This window comes from Acinonyx jubatus, chromosome B4 (genome assembly GCF_027475565.1).
Source record: "Acinonyx jubatus isolate Ajub_Pintada_27869175 chromosome B4, VMU_Ajub_asm_v1.0, whole genome shotgun sequence".
Taxonomy (NCBI): Eukaryota; Metazoa; Chordata; class Mammalia; order Carnivora; family Felidae; genus Acinonyx; species Acinonyx jubatus.
In genome coordinates, this window is record NC_069387.1 from 52683721 (window position 1) to 52704153 (window position 20433).

Genomic DNA, 20433 nt, shown 5'->3' on the forward strand with positions numbered 1-20433 from the left:
AACTTAATTTTTTTTTTGTGGTTGTCTGTTAATATAAAGCTTAGAGTCCATACAGTCCATACAGCTAAACTTTGGAGATGATATAAAATAATTAGTTGTATATTTCCTCTGCTTACTGATGGAGAATGCATAAAACCTGTAAGTAAAAAATTGTATCAAGTCATTTAGTATAATAGGATGTTGTGTTGGAATTTTTAAAAATTTTTTTAATGTTTATTGATTTTTGAGAGAGAGAGAGAGAGAGTGTGTGTGTGAGTGGGGGAGGGGTAGAGAGAGGGAGACACAGAATCTGAAGCAGGCTCCAGGCTCCGAGCTGCCAGCACAGAACCCAACACAGGGCTCGAACCCATGAACCGTGAGATCACGACCTGAGCTGAAGTCGGACACCCAACCGAGGCATCCAGGCGCCCCATGTGTTGGAATATTTTTATATCCAGGGAGGATTTTATATTGATTTTAAGGGTATTTTATCTTAAGCATGCAATTCCCACTTTGAAAATATGCAAATAACACATGACACGTTACAGTTGGACCAAATGGGTCTCTGAATGCAATTAAGCAATCAGTTTGTACTGCTCTATCATTTTTAAATAGAATTAGAAATAAGAAGTCATGTCTTGTCACAGAGGATAAGAAAAAAAGGCCTAGCATGGTGAGAGTAGTTATTTTGCCAACATTGTCCTGAGAAGGAAATACCTTCTTTTACTGATATAGTAATATTATTGTTCTCTAGAAATAGCTTCAACTTGAAGAACTGGTTTTAAAGCATTACAGTATTCTTTTAACTACAAAAGTTGAGTGTTTTTAAACTAAGTATAATCATGAGAGTGTTATTTCTTTTCTAAGGTTACTGAGGATAACCATTTGCATAAATGACTTACATATTGATAGTTTACTATCACCTGGTGGTTCACAGACCCAGATTTAAGCTTCACACGTTTCATTTTCTGATCATTTATTCAAAACCTATATTCTTTTCTCTTTACAAATATTTTTAAAGGGAAATCATTTTTGTTAGTTTCCTGGTCCAGGGTCAGAGTAAAAAGTTATTTTACCATCCAAAAGTTATTCTGTTACCCTCTCTATGACAGCTTTTTTAATGAAATAATTTATGTGGAATATTAATTCCATCTTTCCCCCCACCTCCCCTCACACAAAGCATGATCTGTGGTAAAACAGACCTATCATATATATTTCCCTCAGCGATTCACAACACACATCACTTTATTAAAAGCTCTGAGAAGTCCTGCAAAAAGAAACCTCTTGATTTTTGTCTCATCTAGCATTTCCTGAATATATCTGACAACATAACCAGTTTCTTTAGGTGAACACACAGTAATTTCCCATGGAGCTAGTGTTTGATGGAACATCCTTAAGAAACATGTTTTTGTGGTATGCATCCTAAGCCAAGACAAAGCTCAGCGGAGTAATCACCATCAAGGACATCTGCTTCCAGCATTTCTAGGGAGACTCTCCCACTGCGGGCTTCAGACTTGTGGGAAATAAGTTGCCTAAAGAAAGCAGAGATGTTCTGATCTACCACTCACACAGCTCTTCTCATCACAGTCTATTTTTTGTGAATTTAGCAGGAAGAATGTTAATGGGATTTTTATAAAAGAGGTTTTGGAGAAAAACAAGATAATTTCACTGCCTGCTTTTTCAGTAATGTTTATAAATCCAGTAGTGTGTCTTTTATTTGTTTGGGCTTTATAAATCTGTAATTCAAACCATGTTCTATTATTGCCTTCAAGGCAACCACCCATGTAGGCACAGAGAGCTCCAGAAACACACGACTAATTATTGTGGTTTCCCCTGCTGAACTCGAAGGGTTTGGCATTGAATCCGTCTTTTGGCTGCTGTAATGTCTACGCAACAAGCCATTTTTTTGGCATAAGAGGTAGTATATTTGGACTACTAATTTAAGTGTTCCTTTTAAGTATTATCTTGCAATGAAAATTCTTAAAACTAATAAACCCGGCATCTACCAAGTGTCACCCAAGAATGTAAGCCCATCATTTGTGTCTGTTTTTTCCCCCACTTTGGTCCAGTCATTTTCTTTTGATTCCCTAAATCAAAGTGATGGGATTTCATAATTAGAAATATTTCACATGTGACGCTTTTCCACTTACGTTTAAGGCTTGAAAATAAATTTACTTAGGATGAAAATATTCTCTACCTATAAAAATGCTTACCTCTACAACACATATCTAAGCACAATTCAGGGGAAAGAAAAGTGATGAGACGTTTAATATATTAAATTATGAACCGTTTCATTTCTTTTCCTTTTAGAGTGAATAATCTGTGGTTAAATAACAAACAAAACCGTCCAAGACCATTTGTAGTATTAGGCAGAAGAAAAGCACCCATAAGCAAAAGGCAGAATTAAAATCTAACCATGGAGTTTCTAAACAAGATAAGTAAGAGAAGAAACTTGCCCAACCATTTGTGGGGTTGCTTTTTAATTTATGAAACAGTCAAAAGTGTTGAGAAAGTAAGTGTCCTACATTCTCCAAAGTCCTCTGTTAAAAAGTCCAGTCTCTCAAGTATTTTCCTTTTTCTAGGTTACTCACAACATACCCCTTTGGCCTGTTTTTCTCAACTAGTGTTCTGTGATAGTCAGTTTTACATTCACTCTTCATCAAAATGTATCTCTACTTTCTTCATTTCCTTAGGGCCTTAACAGTGACTGGTCAATATTAAAAAAAATGAATTTTTATTTTGTGACAAAAAGTTAACATACTAACATTCTATTTTCACATATGCAATCTTTTCTTAAAGGGCTCCTTGGGCATAAAATGTCTCTTAATCCACAGAAATAAATCTAATAATGAGGCTTTTAAGCAGATACAAAGGGATTCCACTGGGAAACATTTTTTAACTAAATGTGCATCAGCACCTCCAAAATCATTATTATAAATAGGTAGCAGACAATCCCAGGATTCTCTAAATAACGTAACAATTTTGCCAGTAGTTTCACCTCAACTATGGTCTAGACTATAGAGGAAGATGAGCGTTGAGTGGAGTTTCTGATCATTTGTATTGATGACATTCTCACAAAAAAGAAAACAGTATATCAGCATATCAGCATCTGTATATAAAGCAAAATGAGGTTTTCTATCAAATAAGTGGAAGATAGAAAGATTTGATTATTATTGCCCTTCACGTGTACATAGATGGTGTATGCCTGTGACTTTTTGAAAAGAAAGAATATACTTACAGCTGTTCCAATATTTCTCAGCTGTGGCAGGCCATACCCCCAAGGGACCCCTGCTGCTGTGCCCCTGGAGAGAAGCAGTGCCACCATTCGGACACCAAGCAGAACGGGTAATTCTTTGTTTGGATTCTTTTGCTTAAAATGGAAATCACTTTACTTTTTTTTTTTTTCCTCTGATCAAAAAGGTAACATATATTTCCGATTTTTTAGATAACAAATTTAAAAAGATAGTGAAGGAAGACAAAATCATCCATAGTCCTACTACCTAAGAGCTAATCGTGGGTAAAATTTTGATGCAAAGCTATCCAAAATGGTTTTCAATATCTATACACAAATGTATGTATTTTTAAAACTAGAAGTCATTTTATATAATGTGTAGAACTATATAGAAATGTCATATTATCTTGGACACTGAAGGGTCATCCCTTTTAGGGAACTCTCTGGAGATCTCCATTACAGGCTGAGAATCACTATAAGCTTGTAAAAAGGCTTTTTCTTGAGGCAATGTTATGGACAGGTTAAAAGAACACAGGCATTCAAGGCTGGTTTTACCTTTATTTGACTGTCTACTAGTTTGTATTGTAATCTCTGTGACTCAATTCCTTCATCTGTGGATGTGGATGATAACAGTACATACCAGACAGGATTGTTGTGAGAATTAAATTACTTAAAACATGTAATGGAAACACTAATTTGAAAAGATATATGCACTCTTATGTTTACTGCAGCATTATTTACAACAGCCAAGGTATGGAAGCAACCTAACACATGACAGAATATTACTCAGCCATAAAAACATAATGAAATCTTGCCATTTGTGACAACATGGGTAGACCTAGAGGCTATTATGCTAAGTGAAATAAGTCAGACAGAGAAAGACAAATAACACATGATTTCATTTATATGTGGATACTGAAAACCAAACAAACAGAAACAAACTCATAACTACAGGGAAAAAATGTTATTGCCAGAATGGAATAGAGTAAGGGGATGGGCAAAATAGGTGAAGGGAATTACGAGGTGCAGACTTCCAGTTATAAAATAAATAAGTCATGAGCATGAAAGGTAGAGCAAAGGGAATATTGTCACTAATATCATAACTGTACAGTAACTACACTTATGGTAAGCACTGCATAATGTATATAATTATTGAATCACTATTTTGTATACCTGACACTAATACAATATTTTATGTCAACTATAGTTCAATTTAAAAAAATCAAGTAAAATACTTAATAGTATCTAGGTCACTGTAAGTAATGTCAACAGTGACCCACTGTTTGCTGCCACCACTACAGTAATTATTATTTTATTTTTATTGATGCAGATCTAGGGACTTGCTTTTGTTAGCGCTGAAGATCTACATGGTAGGAAAAAAATGGCTGCTCTGAACTACAGAGTTTAGGGTGATAAAGGTATGCAAGAATGGTTCATGATTATCTGCTTCAGCAGATATGTCAAGGGACACAGGCAAGAAAAATTCAAAAGGAGAATTCTCTGTGATATTGTAGCATTCTGAAGACTCAGAATATCCCCTCCTTATGTCCCTGATATTCTTTGACTCTACTGAGTCTGATAGAATATGGGTAGTAGTTTCTTATCTCCTTTGTGGCCTCATGTAGAACTATGGCCTTTGAGTGTTCTTCATTTTTTCTACAAATTCTGAGATTGAAACTTGTCGATTGTATTTTCATGCTGTGTCTCATTCTAACATAGAACAAACTTCATGAGAAAGATGGAAGAAAGGCAGGTCCTTGGAAAAGTCTTATAAGATACCCCTGATTGCAATAGTCCACCTAACAAAAGCCATTATTCGCTAACAACTTCAGAAAAATTAGATAGTAAAGGTATGATGGCATACAACAATACTAGAATATCCGCATCTGAGAAGGGAGAACAAAGAGGAAATACTTTACCTGACTTCAAGACTTAAACTATAGTAATCAAGATAGTGTGGCGCAGGAATAAGGATCAGCAAATAGGTCAAATGGAATAGATCAGAAAGCCCCAAATTAGACCCGTGTCTACACCATCACTGAATTTTCAACAAAGATGCCAGAGCATTCCAAGAGGGTTGGAAAAAAATGAATTTCACCCCCTACTGCACACCGTATGAAACATGGTCCTGAGGTGGAGCATAAACCTAAATGTAAAAGCTAAAACAATAAAGGTTCTGAAAGAAAACAGAGGAAGATATATTTGTGACTTAGGAGAAAGCAAAGATTCCATAGGGATGTTAGCAATAACCATAAAAGAAAAAAAAAGCTAGGCTTTATCAAAAGTAAAGAATATAGGACGTTGGGTCCGATTTCATGGGTTCAAAGTCATGCGGCAAAATTTACCAGCTGTGTGCCTTAAGCCATTTACTTATCCCTTCTGTGCCTCCAATTCCTTTCTGCAAAGTAAGGATATGAGTAATGCAGTGATGTGCTGTAAAACCCGCCTCAGGATTGTGTAGGTTTAAAGGCGTTAGTACAAATAAGGTGCTTTCGGTGCTGTCCAGCACATGGCCACTCACACAGTAAACTTCATTCAGGCACTTGTTCAGCCATGAGAAGGTTCTTTGGAGGTCTTTGCCCCAGAAGCATGTTCTACAGACTGTTCACATTACCTGATTGGGCCTCTGGTTAGCATAGTTTAGTGCTGATTGAAATGGGAGACAGTGGAAGGAGGCATCTAAGGAGGAAAGCCACAGCTTCCTATGGAGATTGGACACACAAGATGTTGCCAGTCCTTCAGCACATGCTACTGTGCCATGTCCCACAGACACCACCTTGTTCTCAGGTGTCAGCCAACTTCTACCATGTGCCCATTCTGGAGTTAGTGTTTTGTCAGCTACTTGCTGGTTTAATATGTTGGCAGATGCATAAAGGAAAAAGGAACATAATGTTATATGATTTGTAAAAAGTATAAACTGCTGATCTACATATTATTACTGAGGAATTGCTGAGCGTAATATAAACCACAGGTCATAATTCTGTCTATTTTCTTGGGTTAAAAAATGTGTACTTTTCTCCATTTCATGATCTCACCTTCTTGGTGTGTCAGCTCATGAAAGCAGTTATTTCCCTACTCGCTTATGAACATGCGCTCACATAGGACCCCTTTTTCCATTTGCAGGTTTCATCATAATCTGTTCTCTTGTAATTGCAGATGACACTACTCAAGTTACCTCTGATTATGAAACCAATAACAACAGCGATAGCAGTGATATTGTACAGAATGAAGATGAGACCGAGTGCCCGAAAGAGCCTCTAAGGAAAGCTTCGGCTTGTGGCACCTACACGTCTGAGACCATGATATTCCTGGTAGCCCCATATCACTGCGCTCATTCATTTACTTGAGAGATTGCCTTCTGTTACAGAAATTGACTTAGAAACAGATCCCTGAGTCGTTAGATTTACAGATATATCTCTTTTGGAACACACATGTGTTATAGCCATACCTATGTGTGTCAGTGTATGTTTTCCTTATGCAAGTATATCAATCTCTTAATGATTCTATTGCTTAGTGATTAAAACCATAAATATTCATGTCCACAAGTGATTACAGGTGTTTAATCCTAGAATCTAAAAATGTAAATCTAAAAGTGCATAGAAAAAAAATTATTTCATCCAATAAAAAATATTTTATAAACATCAGTAAAAGTGAAATATGTTAGTTATCTTAGGGCTTCTGCTACTTTTTCCTAGCACTTCCTTTATTTAGAAAGCATGCCAATATTTATTTTCCTTATTGTATTAAGCTAGATTTATACTGACACTTTCTACCCGTTAAAATATCCTTTAATAATGACTGATTTGGGGTGTTTATAGAGATCCTTTTAAAGAAGATAAAAGCATACATTTGAGTCTGATTAATCATGGGGAGGCAGCAAATAGTAGAAAATAGTTCACTGTCATGTAATTATCCATTGTTGCTATTATCATTTTTATTTTTACCTGAGTTACCATTTATACTTTTAATTTAAAGAGATTGTCAGATAATGTAATTTCCATGTTTCCTAATCCTCACTATCATTTTTTACTTTTACCTTTTGGTAAATGTACTCTTAAGAATATCCTCATTTAGAACATACTGTAAAATGTCTTTACATTTCTTTAGTGCGGGTTTCTTTATAAACCATACATCACATGAATTAAATAAAAATAGTGAAAAATGTGGCAGTTATCATAGGATTAATGCTGATTTTGAAACAATAGTATAAATTTGGCCGAGTAGGGGGTGATTGACTCCTCCCCCATCATGGGTTTCTCTTGAAAGTCCAATATAAACCAGGAACCCTCCCAGAAAAATTTACATATACTTCTAAAGAGATAAATTTATATACAATTTCAGAGCATCCTAAAGTCCTTTAGTCTTTATTGAAGAATCCCATAGTAGGTGAAAAACAGTTCTATTAGGAAAGAAACATCCATTTTTTTCTGTGGCATATATGAACCAGCAATAGGCAGGCACCTAATACGCAAAATTCATGGTATGAAACAGCATTAGGACCTTCTCTCCTTACTTTGGGACCAATGTCTTATTCACCTTGCTTTTTTTTTTTTTTAAGATCATTCATTCACCCTGAAGTTTTAAGTCATTTATTTTTATAAACCCAGTTGTTGAACAAAGCACAAATTGCTTCGTAGAAAAAAATTACATGTTCTTAAAATATTTTCTTCTTCATTATAGGACAAACCAGTTCTTGCTCCTGAACCTCTTGTCATGGATAACTTGGACTCAATTATGGAGCAGCTAAATACTTGGAATTTTCCAATTTTTGATTTGGTGGAAAAAATAGGAAGAAAATGTGGCCGTATTCTTAGCCAGGTAAGGAATGCATTCATACGTGTGACTTTAAATGTAGGAAAAAAAAAAAAAACTCCTTGGTTGGTTAAAGCTCTGTACATGCTTGACACTGGTGGTGGACTTCAGGTGGAAAAAGGAAATTTTAGTACCTCACATTCTGTAGATTCCTTGGTAGTGGGTCAACAAAAGAAGTTGGAATTTCAAGTGAGTGAATACCATAATGTACAATTAAAATACGTAGTTTTTAAGACAGTGGAGAGGAACAGGGACAAAATAAATAAAAACTGATACAAGCCCTCAAGATAAGAAAGCTACCTAATAATAAATAGTAATTTATTGTCTATAATTTTTTCCAATGACTAGTTTTTAATTTTTTTTTAATATTTCAGTGTTTAGGTCTTACCAAAAGACCTAAAATTGTGCAGAAACACATTTCCTTCCATTGCTGTGAGAAACATATCAGAGTTCTCTGTTCTAATATAGAAGACACCATTAAGTATCACAAGAAATAGACTATGAACTATTGCTAGTTAACAAGACTTTTTGTATATTTTCCTTAAGCTAGATGACTTTCAAGACTTTCCACATTAAAAAATATATAAATTGGTGTCCTTGAAGGAGAAAGAAAACACAGAAATTAAGAATTTGAGTATGACCTCAATAAATGAAAAAAACAAAACAAAACACTGGAATTGTTCTGTTATCAAACACCTCTCAGAACACACCCTCAATGAAAGGGGCTAATACAATAATATTTATCAGCTTATGTAAAATGCTTCAAATGTGTTCTCATAGATTGACTAAATATCACAGCAGAGATGCTAAAGACCACCAAATTAATATGAGACGTAGAATTCAAGACGCTGATTTTTGGAGCCACCAACATTTTCCTGGAAAACACTAGAAGAGAAATCACGTGTCATACTGATTTCTACTCCATGCATCAGAGACAGGCTTTCTTCAGACTTCTCAACAAGTATCTTAAGTGTGGAGTTTCAGGATGAGGATTCCTGATCCCTGAAGGTTTGAAGGAAGATGATAGAGGGGCCTTTCCTCTGTTTTTCAGATCCACAAATACAAAGTACTAGGCTAGTCTTCAAGAAGGAAAAGTAGGTCTGTGCCTTAAAGGGACTAGTAGGGAAGTTAGATATGTGTCAAAATAATGGCAGTTCAACTTCCTTCACAGAAAAGTGTGCTAAAATGATTGATGGCTTATGAAGGTCAAAATAATTATATGGTCTGTGTGCCGTGTAGTTGCCTCTGCTAAACTGTCTTCTAACCATGAACACTGAGACCTAGGGTGACAGCCCTTGCACCTTTCCTAGGAGTTAGTGGGCCCATTTTTCTCCTCTCTTTCCTTCTCCTCAGTGCTAAGCAACCTCTTTTATGCTAGGTGATCGTGAAGACAGCTTTAAGGGCAGCTGTTTTAATCCAGTCCACCTTCACCTCACACCTCGGGACTCCCCCTGGGAGATTTTGTATCCCACTTTCTGAACCCCCTTGCAGACTGCACCTCTGAGGGAAGGATCTTACCTGGAAATACCCCTGGAATGGCACAGCAAGAGGAGATGGCAGTGGGCCCAGAACTCTGCTTTCCCTTTCACTGCAGTGTGTGTTTCCTGTGAAGAGAACATTTTCACATTGTTTGGTATTTGATATGTATGTCACAGACTCCCCCAAGCTCTGCAATTTAATCCTCTCAGTAATGTTGATGCAGGTATTCTGTTTAATCTGTTTTTCAGAAGAGGAAACCAAGGCTTAAAACAGCATATCCCATTCATCTAGTTATATAGTAAATATTGGACCTGTGATTTGAAACCCATACTTATTTTTTTAAGTTTATTTATTCATTTTGAGAGAGAGAGAGTGAGAGCGGGAGCAGGGGAGGGGGAGAGAGAGAGAGAGAGAGAGAGAGGAGGGAGGGAGGGAGGGAGGGAGAGAGAGAATCCCAAACAGGTTCCGCACTGTCGGTACAGAGCCGGGGGCTCGAACTCAGGAACCATGAGGTCAGATCATGACCTGACCTGCTCTGAAATCAAAAGTCAGATGCTCAAATGACTGAGCCACTCAGGTGCCCCAGGAAATCCATACTGTTGACTTTTGTTTACCTTCAGCTGTTTCTCAGCCCCTCATAAAACATTCACTTATTCTGTCTTCAAACTGGGAACAGAGAGCTTGAGCCAGTGGGAAAATGGTTATTGTAGTAGTTGGTTTCTTAGCTACAGTGACAGTATAGCAAATACTGTTCCAAGTACCTAGCTCCCCTTTAATTTCTGGGAACAAGGGGTGGGAATGTGACCCTTGACCAGCTTTGCCACAAAATGTTTTGTAAGAGTCCTGGATAGGAGTACACAATGGAAAAATTAGATGTGGTGAACAATTAGATTGCAGTAAAATTCACTAATGTTTTTTTTTTCCAGTCATCTTTCAAAAATAAATACATAACTACATGATCCTTAGTACGTCACTATTTTATCTTTCCGGTTTATAAAACATTGAACTTTGAGAAAATGCAGTTTTATTTGTCTTGCTGAGTAGAACTTCATGGGATTTTTTTTCTTTGATTGGAGTTTATAAGCGCAAAATCATGAAATTTTCACTGTGTGAAAGGCATTTTTTTTTTTTACCCTAGTAAGACTTTTGGGACAGCTGAAATGAATTAACTTGAACATTCCGAGAAATCACCTTTTGGCTGAAACTACACAGAAAAAATCTCACTTCAAAAGATTTTTAAAGAGACATATGTGCAATGGAAATGACTTTTCAGTCTCAATATACTGACTGCCTTTTTGATGACTATCATATTTACTTTAACAAATTTAAAAGGGCATGGTTCAGATTTCAGAAAAGTGCTTGCTTTTTCCAGTTACCAGTATTTACCTGGTTAATGGAATCTTTACTTGTAGTTTAAATTATTAGTGGTTGATTTGTAATGGCATCTTAGTGAAAATTCTCCTATTTTAAAACCATACTCTAAGATATCCTGTTGTCTTAATTTTTTCAATTCATCTTTCAAATGTTTAAGAGAGTAATGGGAAACTTTAGTTATTTGCAATCTTAAAAACATTGCTTTTCACATACCAGTGGTAGGATCTAACACAGTTTAGAGCACAAAATTTGGAGCCAAAAAAGGCTTGGCTTGAATTTTGGTTCTGAAAATGTCAGCTGTGTGATCTCGGACAGGTCCCTGAAGTAACATGCATAGTTAAGCCCTTTAGGTATTTATAAGCGAGAACTCATATACAGACTAAAGCAGTAGTAAAGAGGAGCTAACTTAACAAAAAAAAAAAAACAGCTTGAAATATTACAGAAACCTTAACTTCACTTTCTGTTGCATTTTTAGAGAGAGGAGGTGTGGATGTTATGTTCCAAACAAAAAGGGTAAAACCTCAATGTACTTGCCATTCAGAGTGGAGAAAAGCATATCGAAGTTGATGTACCTAGGGTATAATCTGTTTCCAACAGCAGCTACGGTGATGCTTTTAAAACATAAGTCAAATAAAGTTACTTCCCTGCTCTAATCTCTTCCAGGGTTTCCCTACCTCACTTAGAGTAAAAATCTTATAATGGTCAGTCTAGCTGTCAAACCCCCAACATTGCATCCTGCCCAATCCCACTCTGCTGTTACTAACATAAATTCTACTCCTGTCCTCATTCATTCTGTTTTAGCCATGCTGGCCTTCTTGCTCTTTCTTGAGCATGGCAAGCATACCTCAGGGCCTTTGCACAGGTCTTTTTCTCTGTATGAAAAACTCTTTTCTCAGATATCCGTGTACTTCAGTCTGCATATCCTTCAATTGTTTACTCAAATGTCACCTTGGATATGTCTGCTCTAACCACCATACTTAAAAAAGCAAATTCCATAGCTTTCCTGGTATTCTCAGTCCTCCACCCCTGCTCCCCCCCCTTTTTTTTACATATTACTTACTACTTTTTGTCATAGTGTATACCTTATTATATCTGCTGTTTACTTCCCTTCCCTGCTAGACCGTAAGCTCCCTGAAGGAAGAGATCTTTGTTTTGTTTACCTGTATATATGCCTCATATGCAGAAAATTGTCTGGAACGTGGTAAGGGCTCAATAGATATATGCTGAATGAATAACTCTCCTTTTTAGTTATGCCAGCCTAAAGAAGTAAACCGAGGCAAGCTCAAAGTTGTCAAAAAGATGAGTTTATTCAGGAATAACAGGCGTACTGCGATTTCGGATATGCAAACTATAGCAAACTATCATGAGTCCCTTGAGGGTTTGGGGTGGGCTGTTATCTATGGGCAGGAAATGTAAAAAGGGGATAGTTCAATTAGAGACTGTTAAAATAAAAAACAAATGGGACCAGGTTTGAAAATTCCTCAAGCAGACGAAACCAGTGCAGTCATACAAACAAAGCTCAAGTCAGTTTATTTTGTGAGACCAGCCCGACCCTGACCATTCCTTGTTCACGCCTCTGGAAACCATAAGTACAACTTCCCAAGGTTGATACGAGGCAACTCTTGATCAACTACCTATCACTTAAGAAAATTCCAGTGTTACCACTTTTTTTGTAAATCAGTCATTTATGGGAAATCAGTCTGTCTTTAAATTGTATTTTCCTGACAGCACATGTGTGAGACTTTTTTTTTTATATCCTTCTGTTTCATTTTAGATAGAAATTCCTTTAGAGATATATATATATATATATATATATATATATATATATATATATATATACATACACACACACATGTATGTTAAACACTGAGTACATAATTAAAGGAATATCATTGAGGGGCACCTGGGTGGCTCAGTTGGATTAGCATCCGACTCTTGATTGCAGCTCGGGTCAAGATCTCATGGTTTATGGGTTCAAGCCCCTCATCAGGCTCTGCGCTGACAGCATGGAGCCTGCTTGGGATTCTCTGTCTCCTTCTCTCTCTGCTCCTCCCCCTCTCACCCACTGTCTTTCTCTCACTCTCTCTCTCAAATTAAATAAGCTTCAAAATGGAATGCCATTGACTTTAAATAAGTTTAAATAAATTTAAAGTCAAATGACAAAAGATAGAAATTTATGAAACAATATATCAAAGGTTTGGAAGAAATATTTCAAGACAATTTTAAGAAGAGATGCAGATAATAAAAATGATGAATAATTCTTTCATAAAGTCTCCTGAGTTATAACCAACTCTGTACCTTTGTGATACGAAGTAAGGCCACTTGAAATGGTGCTGTCCTCCATTCTGCCATGCGAATAACCATTTCTCTCCCCATTACCGCCTGTGCCTTTATCATTTGTTTCTCCATCATTTGCCTGTCAAATATGCCAATTGCATGCAAAGGTATTCACTGACTTTGAGTCGCCAGAGCTGTGAATGCAACTGAAAGGAGAATAGATATTTGGAGGAGAAAGAGAAGACATGTGAGGAAAAAATAATTTAGATGGCATTTATACTGAAGTAGAATAAATTGGTTTCTCTATACATTTAGTCAAGGTAACCCTTTTTCTCTCTCATAATTCTTTCCCCTTCTCTAAGGTACAGCTATGAATCCTTTATCCTCTGGAATTTCTTTTTCAATAAAAATTAGTCAAATTAAAGCCTTTTCTCATTTGTTACTGCTTATGTTATGCACTTGGCAGTCAACAATTTAGGAAGTAGTGTTGCCTAGCAGTTGATATCACACACAATTGATTGCCTTGATTTGTTTCTGCAGTGTATATACTATTGTTTGAGTTGGCTGTTTTCTTGGTTGCATGTCCCCACCTTTAAAAACAGATGAAATGCCCCTTGTGGTCAGGGACTGCAAGGGCTAGACACACAGAGTTCCTCAATAGTTACTTGACTTATTATTCCCAACAGGTGTCTCTTCCAGCTGTGAATTATTTGATGTTTTATAAAGCTTGTGCTTCTGTTTATAGGTATCATACAGACTTTTTGAAGACATGGGCCTCTTTGAAGCTTTCAAAATTCCAGTTAGGGAATTTATGAATTATTTTCATGCTTTGGAGATCGGATACAGGGAAATTCCTTGTAAGTATAAGTTATTTGTGAAATAACACTTTAAAATCTGTCAGATTTGCTGTGGGTAGTGGGATATTGAATGGTTAGCAGCTAGCAGAGAATTCCTCATGGTAAACACAGTGTGTGGCCACATGCTATAGTGATTAGGAGAGAATAGCCTGTTTCAGAATCCCAGCCCCTACATTTATCAGCTGTGGAAGACCATGGGTCTTACTTAACCTCTGCATGCCTCATTTCTCAATCTGTAAAATGGGGATCGTAATATCTGCTTTGTAGGATTGTTATGAGCGTAAAATGAGGTAATAATTCTAAAGGAGTTATAATAGTGCCTTCACCTAGTAAGACAATTAAGTGTGTGCCCCACAAATAATTAAATGTTAAATTTATTGCTCATTTTATTATGTACTCCTTTTATTGGGTGAGTTCAACTTTTGTTCTGGCATCTGCAGAGTTAAAACATTAACTCTTGATATTCTTGAATATAACAAAAACCTGCCTGGGTGTTGAGGGACAGGTGGGTGATGGTATAATTAATAAAATACACAAGAGGCACTCCTAAGTGGTTGCAAAGAAATTATTAGAAGCCTTTAAAATCAGATAAATGTGAAGACCAAAGGAAGATTTTGTGAACCAAGTGTTCATGTTTGTGAACTTTAAATATTATGAGCATAGTTTGTGATTTATAATAATGCAAAATAGAACAGAGGGAAGATGTTAAATTTCCGATATGGAGCATTGCAGGTTTCATCTGAACATCATCCTAAATGCTACAAAATATATGGAATGGAAGAAAATGTCCAAAAACCCAGTCATAGAAATTGTGAAAATGTGCAGAAATCACGTGGTACTTTTAAAAAATAAATGGCATACAACAAGAGAAATAGACATCATATATTGGTTGAGGCATGTCTTAGAAATGTGTTGTTCAAATCATGTTCTAAGTTTTAAGTTTTAAATTTTCTTTTATACACCTTAGACTTTAGAATCCCATGTCTTTTTCTAGTTGCAAAGAGCTGAAGTTAAATAAAAATTCCATGCAGACAAATAAAGTACAGGTATTTCCAGACATTAAACTAGTGATCCATTATTAACATATTGTTTTTCAAATGCCATCTGATTGGAACAGAAATGCACACCTAATGGCATGTGATAGGAAAAGAGAATGAAGAATTGGATCCACAATGAGATTGTTGGAGAATATGGGACCCAAATGCAGGCAAAACAGGACAGTGGGTGTAGAGGAAAGAGGAGCCTAAGAACACTGGTCCCCTTGGGAAGATCTGGCCAATAGGGCCATGGAAATTGAGAGAGAAATATGAAAAAGGGGTAGTTGAAAGGATCTCAAGATAAGCCTTGCTTTCTTAATACCCTTTTCCCAGGGCTCCCCTGGTTGGATGCCAGTGATTGACATAAGTGTTACTGATTTTTCAACAGCTAGTCACCAGACTAAATTTACAAATTGCTGTATTTCCAAATATATTTTAGTAACATAATCAGTGATAGCCAAGTCCATGGAATACAAATTGATATAATAACTACTAACTTTTCTCTAGGCAGTGTGTCATTAAATCATAGGGAAAGTTGACTAGTATTTAAGTGTATAAAGAAGTTTCCAGAGTCTAAATTTTATTATTCATGCTTATAGTTTTTTATTTTACAAGTGAATGGATTTTTTCCCTGAAAGAGTGGGTTCTTCATTCCATGTGAAAAGAATTTGTTTATTATAAACCTGCCTATTCTATCAGGAGTCCCAGACACTTTCCATAAAGGGAATTCACTGATATCTTCTCACAGGAAAGTTTTAGCTTGATTGGTGATCACTTTTCAATAGTAATTCTTTGCATGTGGTTGTGTTGTAAATTTCAACTAATATAGATATTTATTAAAAGCTTTGTTTACCATTAATTATAATTATGTTACATAAAAATTTGTTTTATGTGTCCTTAACTTTAATACATATTCCTGGAGAACTATGTTTCTAATAGCTCTATCTAAATAAACCCATACCTAAATGAAAAAGCTCAAGAGTAACTAAAATGGGTTAGATTAACTTTAATATGACAGTCACCTAAAATAATAGAAACTAAACTGTATTAGACTTCTAAGTACACCTTTAATAATTTTTAAAAGAAGCGGGAAAATGTGAAAGCATTTATTGATTGATTGATTGGTAGAGAGCATGAGAGGGGAGAGGAGCGGACAGAATCTCAAGCAGGCTCCCACACTGACAATGGAGAGCCCCACACAGGGCTTGATCCCCCAATCCTCGGATCATGACCCTAAATCAAGAGTTGGACGCTCAACTGACTAAGCCACCCAGGTACCCAAAAATATTTTAAATTTGTACCCAGAACCCTTATTAAAATTTGAAGAATCTAGATTTAAAAATAGGGGCGACTGGTGGCTCAGTCAGTTAAGTATCCCGACTTCGGCTCAGGTCATGATCTCACAGTTTGTGGGTTCGAGCCCTGCGTCGGGCTCTCCATTGTCAGCGTGGAGCCTGCTTTGGATCCTCTGTCTCCCTCTCTCTCTGCCCCTCCCCTGCTAGTGCCCCCCCCCAAGTTCTCTCTCTCTCTCTCTCTCTTTCTCTCTCCCTCTCTCTCTCTCTCTCTCTCTCTCTCACATACACATACACACTAAATAAACTTAAAAAAAAATAAAATAGACATGGGTAGCTAGGTAGATATGACAAGGTATAGATGTAGGCAACTCACTGACAGAAATATGATACCAAATATATACTTGCTCAGTAAAGATTTGGATAGATTAAGGTATAGTTTATATTCAATTGCACAGAGAGATAATGTTTAATATTGTTCACAGTCCTTTTCAATTGGGCATACTGGCGGGTAAAGAAGATAAATTATCAGGTGATATTCATTAGTAAATTCAAAGTTACTTTTGAGAGTGCTTTTTCTCTTTTCGGTGAATTTCATCTCTAAAATATATGTTACCTAACACCTCTCATTCTTGTTACTGAAGTTGGAGAAATGGGTACGATGTCTCAGAAATACCTGTGATCAGGTACTATTTAATGGCAGTAAGAGAATAATCTTGCTCAATCTGTGTTCAGTTCAGTTCAGCTGAGCTGTATGTCATGTTCCCACCAATTCTAAAGTAGATCCTGAGGTGACGCAGCATAAGCTGGAAAGGCAGAAATATTACAGTATTTGCTATATTCCAAAGGGGAAAATATTTACATTGTCACTTTTCTTCTTTTAACACTTTTCCATCGGCACATAGAATTTTAAATTGAAAATCTATAGGTCTAAAAATGTATGAATTTTACGTATAACTCCAACCCTCCACGCCAGTTTGCTTCAACTCTGTGCTTGAGGGATCAGGAGAAAGTTGAGAAAACAAGTGTCTCAAGACAGAAGAGGGAGATGGACAGGCTTTGGGTATGAGGTGGGGCCTATTATGTGTTATTGTGTGTGCATGTGCGTTTATGTGTTTTCCGAGAGGCAGAGGGGCTTACCAGATGGGAGGGGGAACCACCGAGGGGGTTGGAGGTTTGTCCAAAATGCAGAGATGAAGGAAGAAGGATGACAGTAACGATAGCTCTGATACTGTTACTTATCCCTCTCAGTTGCCTACAAGAAGAGGAATATTTAAGCATGTTTGTGTGTCCTACAAAATCCCCTATGTGGACCTAGCTGGCTTATTTCCTGGGTGCCTTTGCTCCTGAGTTGGTCATCAGAAAGCTGATGGCGAGAACAGCAGCAATATTAGCACTTGACACAATACTTGCACATAATACGTGCTAAGTAAATGTTTATTTAATAAACATGTTATTGACTGCTTAGAAGGCAGGTGATTTTCTATCCTGCATATATGACAGTGACAGTGTTATTCTTCTGGATCTACACATGCATAACTGGAGATATTTTTTTTAAGGAGTTAGGTTTGGTTAGCTATTGTTTTAAGTATTTCTGAACCTATATTCAAGAGCACAGGGGGTATTTATTTCCATATACTGTCTTTACCTAATTTTTAAATCAAGATTATTCTAGCCTCATAAAATGAGTCAGGCAGCTTCCCTCCTTTTTTATATTTTCAGTACCAGATTATTTAGATAAGATTATTCATTGAAAACTCACAGAAGTTACCTGTGAAGCCTTCTGGCCCTGGGCCTTGGGGTGGGGAATAGGGCAGGAAGCAGTAACTCCACAGGTTTATCTGTACTTGATGTTGTCTGTCACCCCAAACAGACTCTGCCAAAACCCTGATCCTGCCCCCATCCGCCCTTCATGATGCTGGGTGCATACACAGGTTTCTGTGACTTGGAAGAGGACTGGGAACTACTTGCAAACAGTCATTTTCCCAGTTTGCCACAAAGGGGGAGAAAAAAACCTAGAAGCTCTCTCCTGATATATCCCCTAACAGTGGCAGCCTGGGCAGTTTCTTCCTCTACCGGAACATCACTGCCTTCTCTGTCCCCCAAGGGTTTAGCATAGCTGTTATTTTTAGGTCTTCAGTGTTTAACAAATCCAGGATGGATTTTGGAAGAAAATTGGTGATCTGTATCATCTTGTTCCAACAGCAATAATTTATTTTATGTGAATTATATTTATATTAACTGCAAGCTTACTATGTGTCAGGAGTTTAAAAATACGTCTTCTGTAATTCTCACAATTGTACCATTGTGCTATAATAAGGCACCATTATTTAATATGTCTATACTTTCAAGATTAGGAAATGAGACTGAGAATTTTAACTCACTTAAGGTAACCCACGTAATACTATCAGAAAAGAGACAAAATCAGATCTCACCTAAATCCAGAAACGTTTAGTGTGATCAATTTTGTACATGACACAGGTGTGGATGTAAAATATAATGGCCTTGGATGACTTGAGATAGTCCATATGCAGAGATACAGACTCCAGTTTCAATACAGTTGTTCTTTAGGGCACTAGATAATATCTGGCAATGGCAAAGGGCACAGGTTTTCCTCTTTTCCTCCTTTGGAGCCTGGGTTATCTGTTTCTCAAAGCTCTTCTGAACACGTCTTCTCAAGTCCTCACAAGACTGAATTGCTGGGGTGTTTACGTAAGATCTAGCTACATGTCCTCACATAAAGACGGACTCTTAACAGTCACCAGAAATGTAGGAGAATAGGCACTATCTCCACACATTCCCTCCGTGTGCCCACCAACACAGTGTCAGTTTTTTCTTTCTTCCCTGAACAGGGACCAGATGTTTCTCTCCAAGTCCCATTATTATTCTTATTTTTCTCTCTCTCTTTTCTCTTCATCTGTTGAGTATTATTCAGAGATATAATCTATATTGGAGGAGACTGTATGATCGTTGGTCATTGGAAATAAAGTATGTAAAGTTAGTAGACTTAGGGTAAGGCATAGCACTCAATGAAATACTATGAAGGGCCAGTAGACAAGAGAAAAACTTGGAAGAATTGCACCAGAAAAAGAAGGTGAGCCAAGAGCACACCAGGCCTTTTGTCACGGTTCAGTAGAAGCTGAGGTGCACACATAGAATAGACCCCCTTCCTGTGATAATGACATTGTTAACTAGAGGATATGGTTTTCCCATAGATTTTGCTGTATGGTCAATGACTCAACTCCCTACATTAATGTACAAAGAGGCTTTTATTTTTCTCTGTAGGTATGTCCTAGAGCTGTATTCCCAAACTGAACATCATTGATTCTTGTTCTTGATTTTTGCTTTGTGGATTTAATCTACATATAAAAGATATATTAGTAACTTTTAACCAGTGTTTTAAGTTTGATACAAAAGAATAGTACTATGTTTTATTCACAGAATATATTTGCATGCTATTTATCAGAGATGAGATATTGGGTGATATAGGCCATTGATCTGACATATTTGAAGTATGTCACGGGTCTTTCTTTTATTTTGGTCCTCTGCATAATCTTATAGGAGCATGGAAATACATATAATATAAAGGTAAACATTACAGGGGTTTCACATAGTGAGTTTTCTTTATATGTTAGGTTTCTGGTAGACTCTGCACACAGATTTTTCCACTTCAGACATCTGCGTGAATAATGAATGTTGTGTGTGCTTTTTTTTTTTTCTTGTCACTATGGATATTTTGGAGTAATGGAAGAGTAATCAAAGAGTATTTGTCCTTGAATGTTTGGCTGCTTTTTGCTGGGGTATTAAAATGTTCAGACTAAAATGTTTATCCAGTAGATGGCACTCTTAGTCCTTGGACCCCAAGTTCACAAATTAATGACTGTTCCCTTTGCATTGGTTAAAGATCATAACAGAATCCATGCCACTGACGTCTTACATGCTGTTTGGTATCTTACTACACAACCTATTCCAGGCCACTCAACTGTGATTAATGATCATGGATCAGCAAGTGATTCAGGTACGTGTTAAGTATATCTGTGCTTCTTTGTAACTGTGACAGGGGGAAAAGTATTTCTTTGAAAAAGGAAGTCAAG

General features: G+C 36.8%; 1 protein-coding gene across 4 annotated transcripts in view; it reads left to right on the forward strand.

Moving 5' to 3' along the window:
- The window catches only part of PDE3A (phosphodiesterase 3A), a 526332-nt gene that overhangs the window by 486017 nt on the left and 19882 nt on the right, over positions 1 to 20433 (forward strand). For all 4 annotated transcript variants that reach the window (XM_053225916.1, XM_015074658.3, XM_027035682.2 and 1 more), the window contains 5 exons: positions 3239 to 3324; positions 6368 to 6522; positions 7892 to 8029; positions 13899 to 14010; positions 20244 to 20357. In XM_053225916.1, coding sequence (XP_053081891.1) covers positions 3239 to 3324; positions 6368 to 6522; positions 7892 to 8029; positions 13899 to 14010; positions 20244 to 20357 — 605 coding nt within the window. The remainder of the gene's footprint in view (positions 1 to 3238; positions 3325 to 6367; positions 6523 to 7891; positions 8030 to 13898; positions 14011 to 20243; positions 20358 to 20433) is intronic.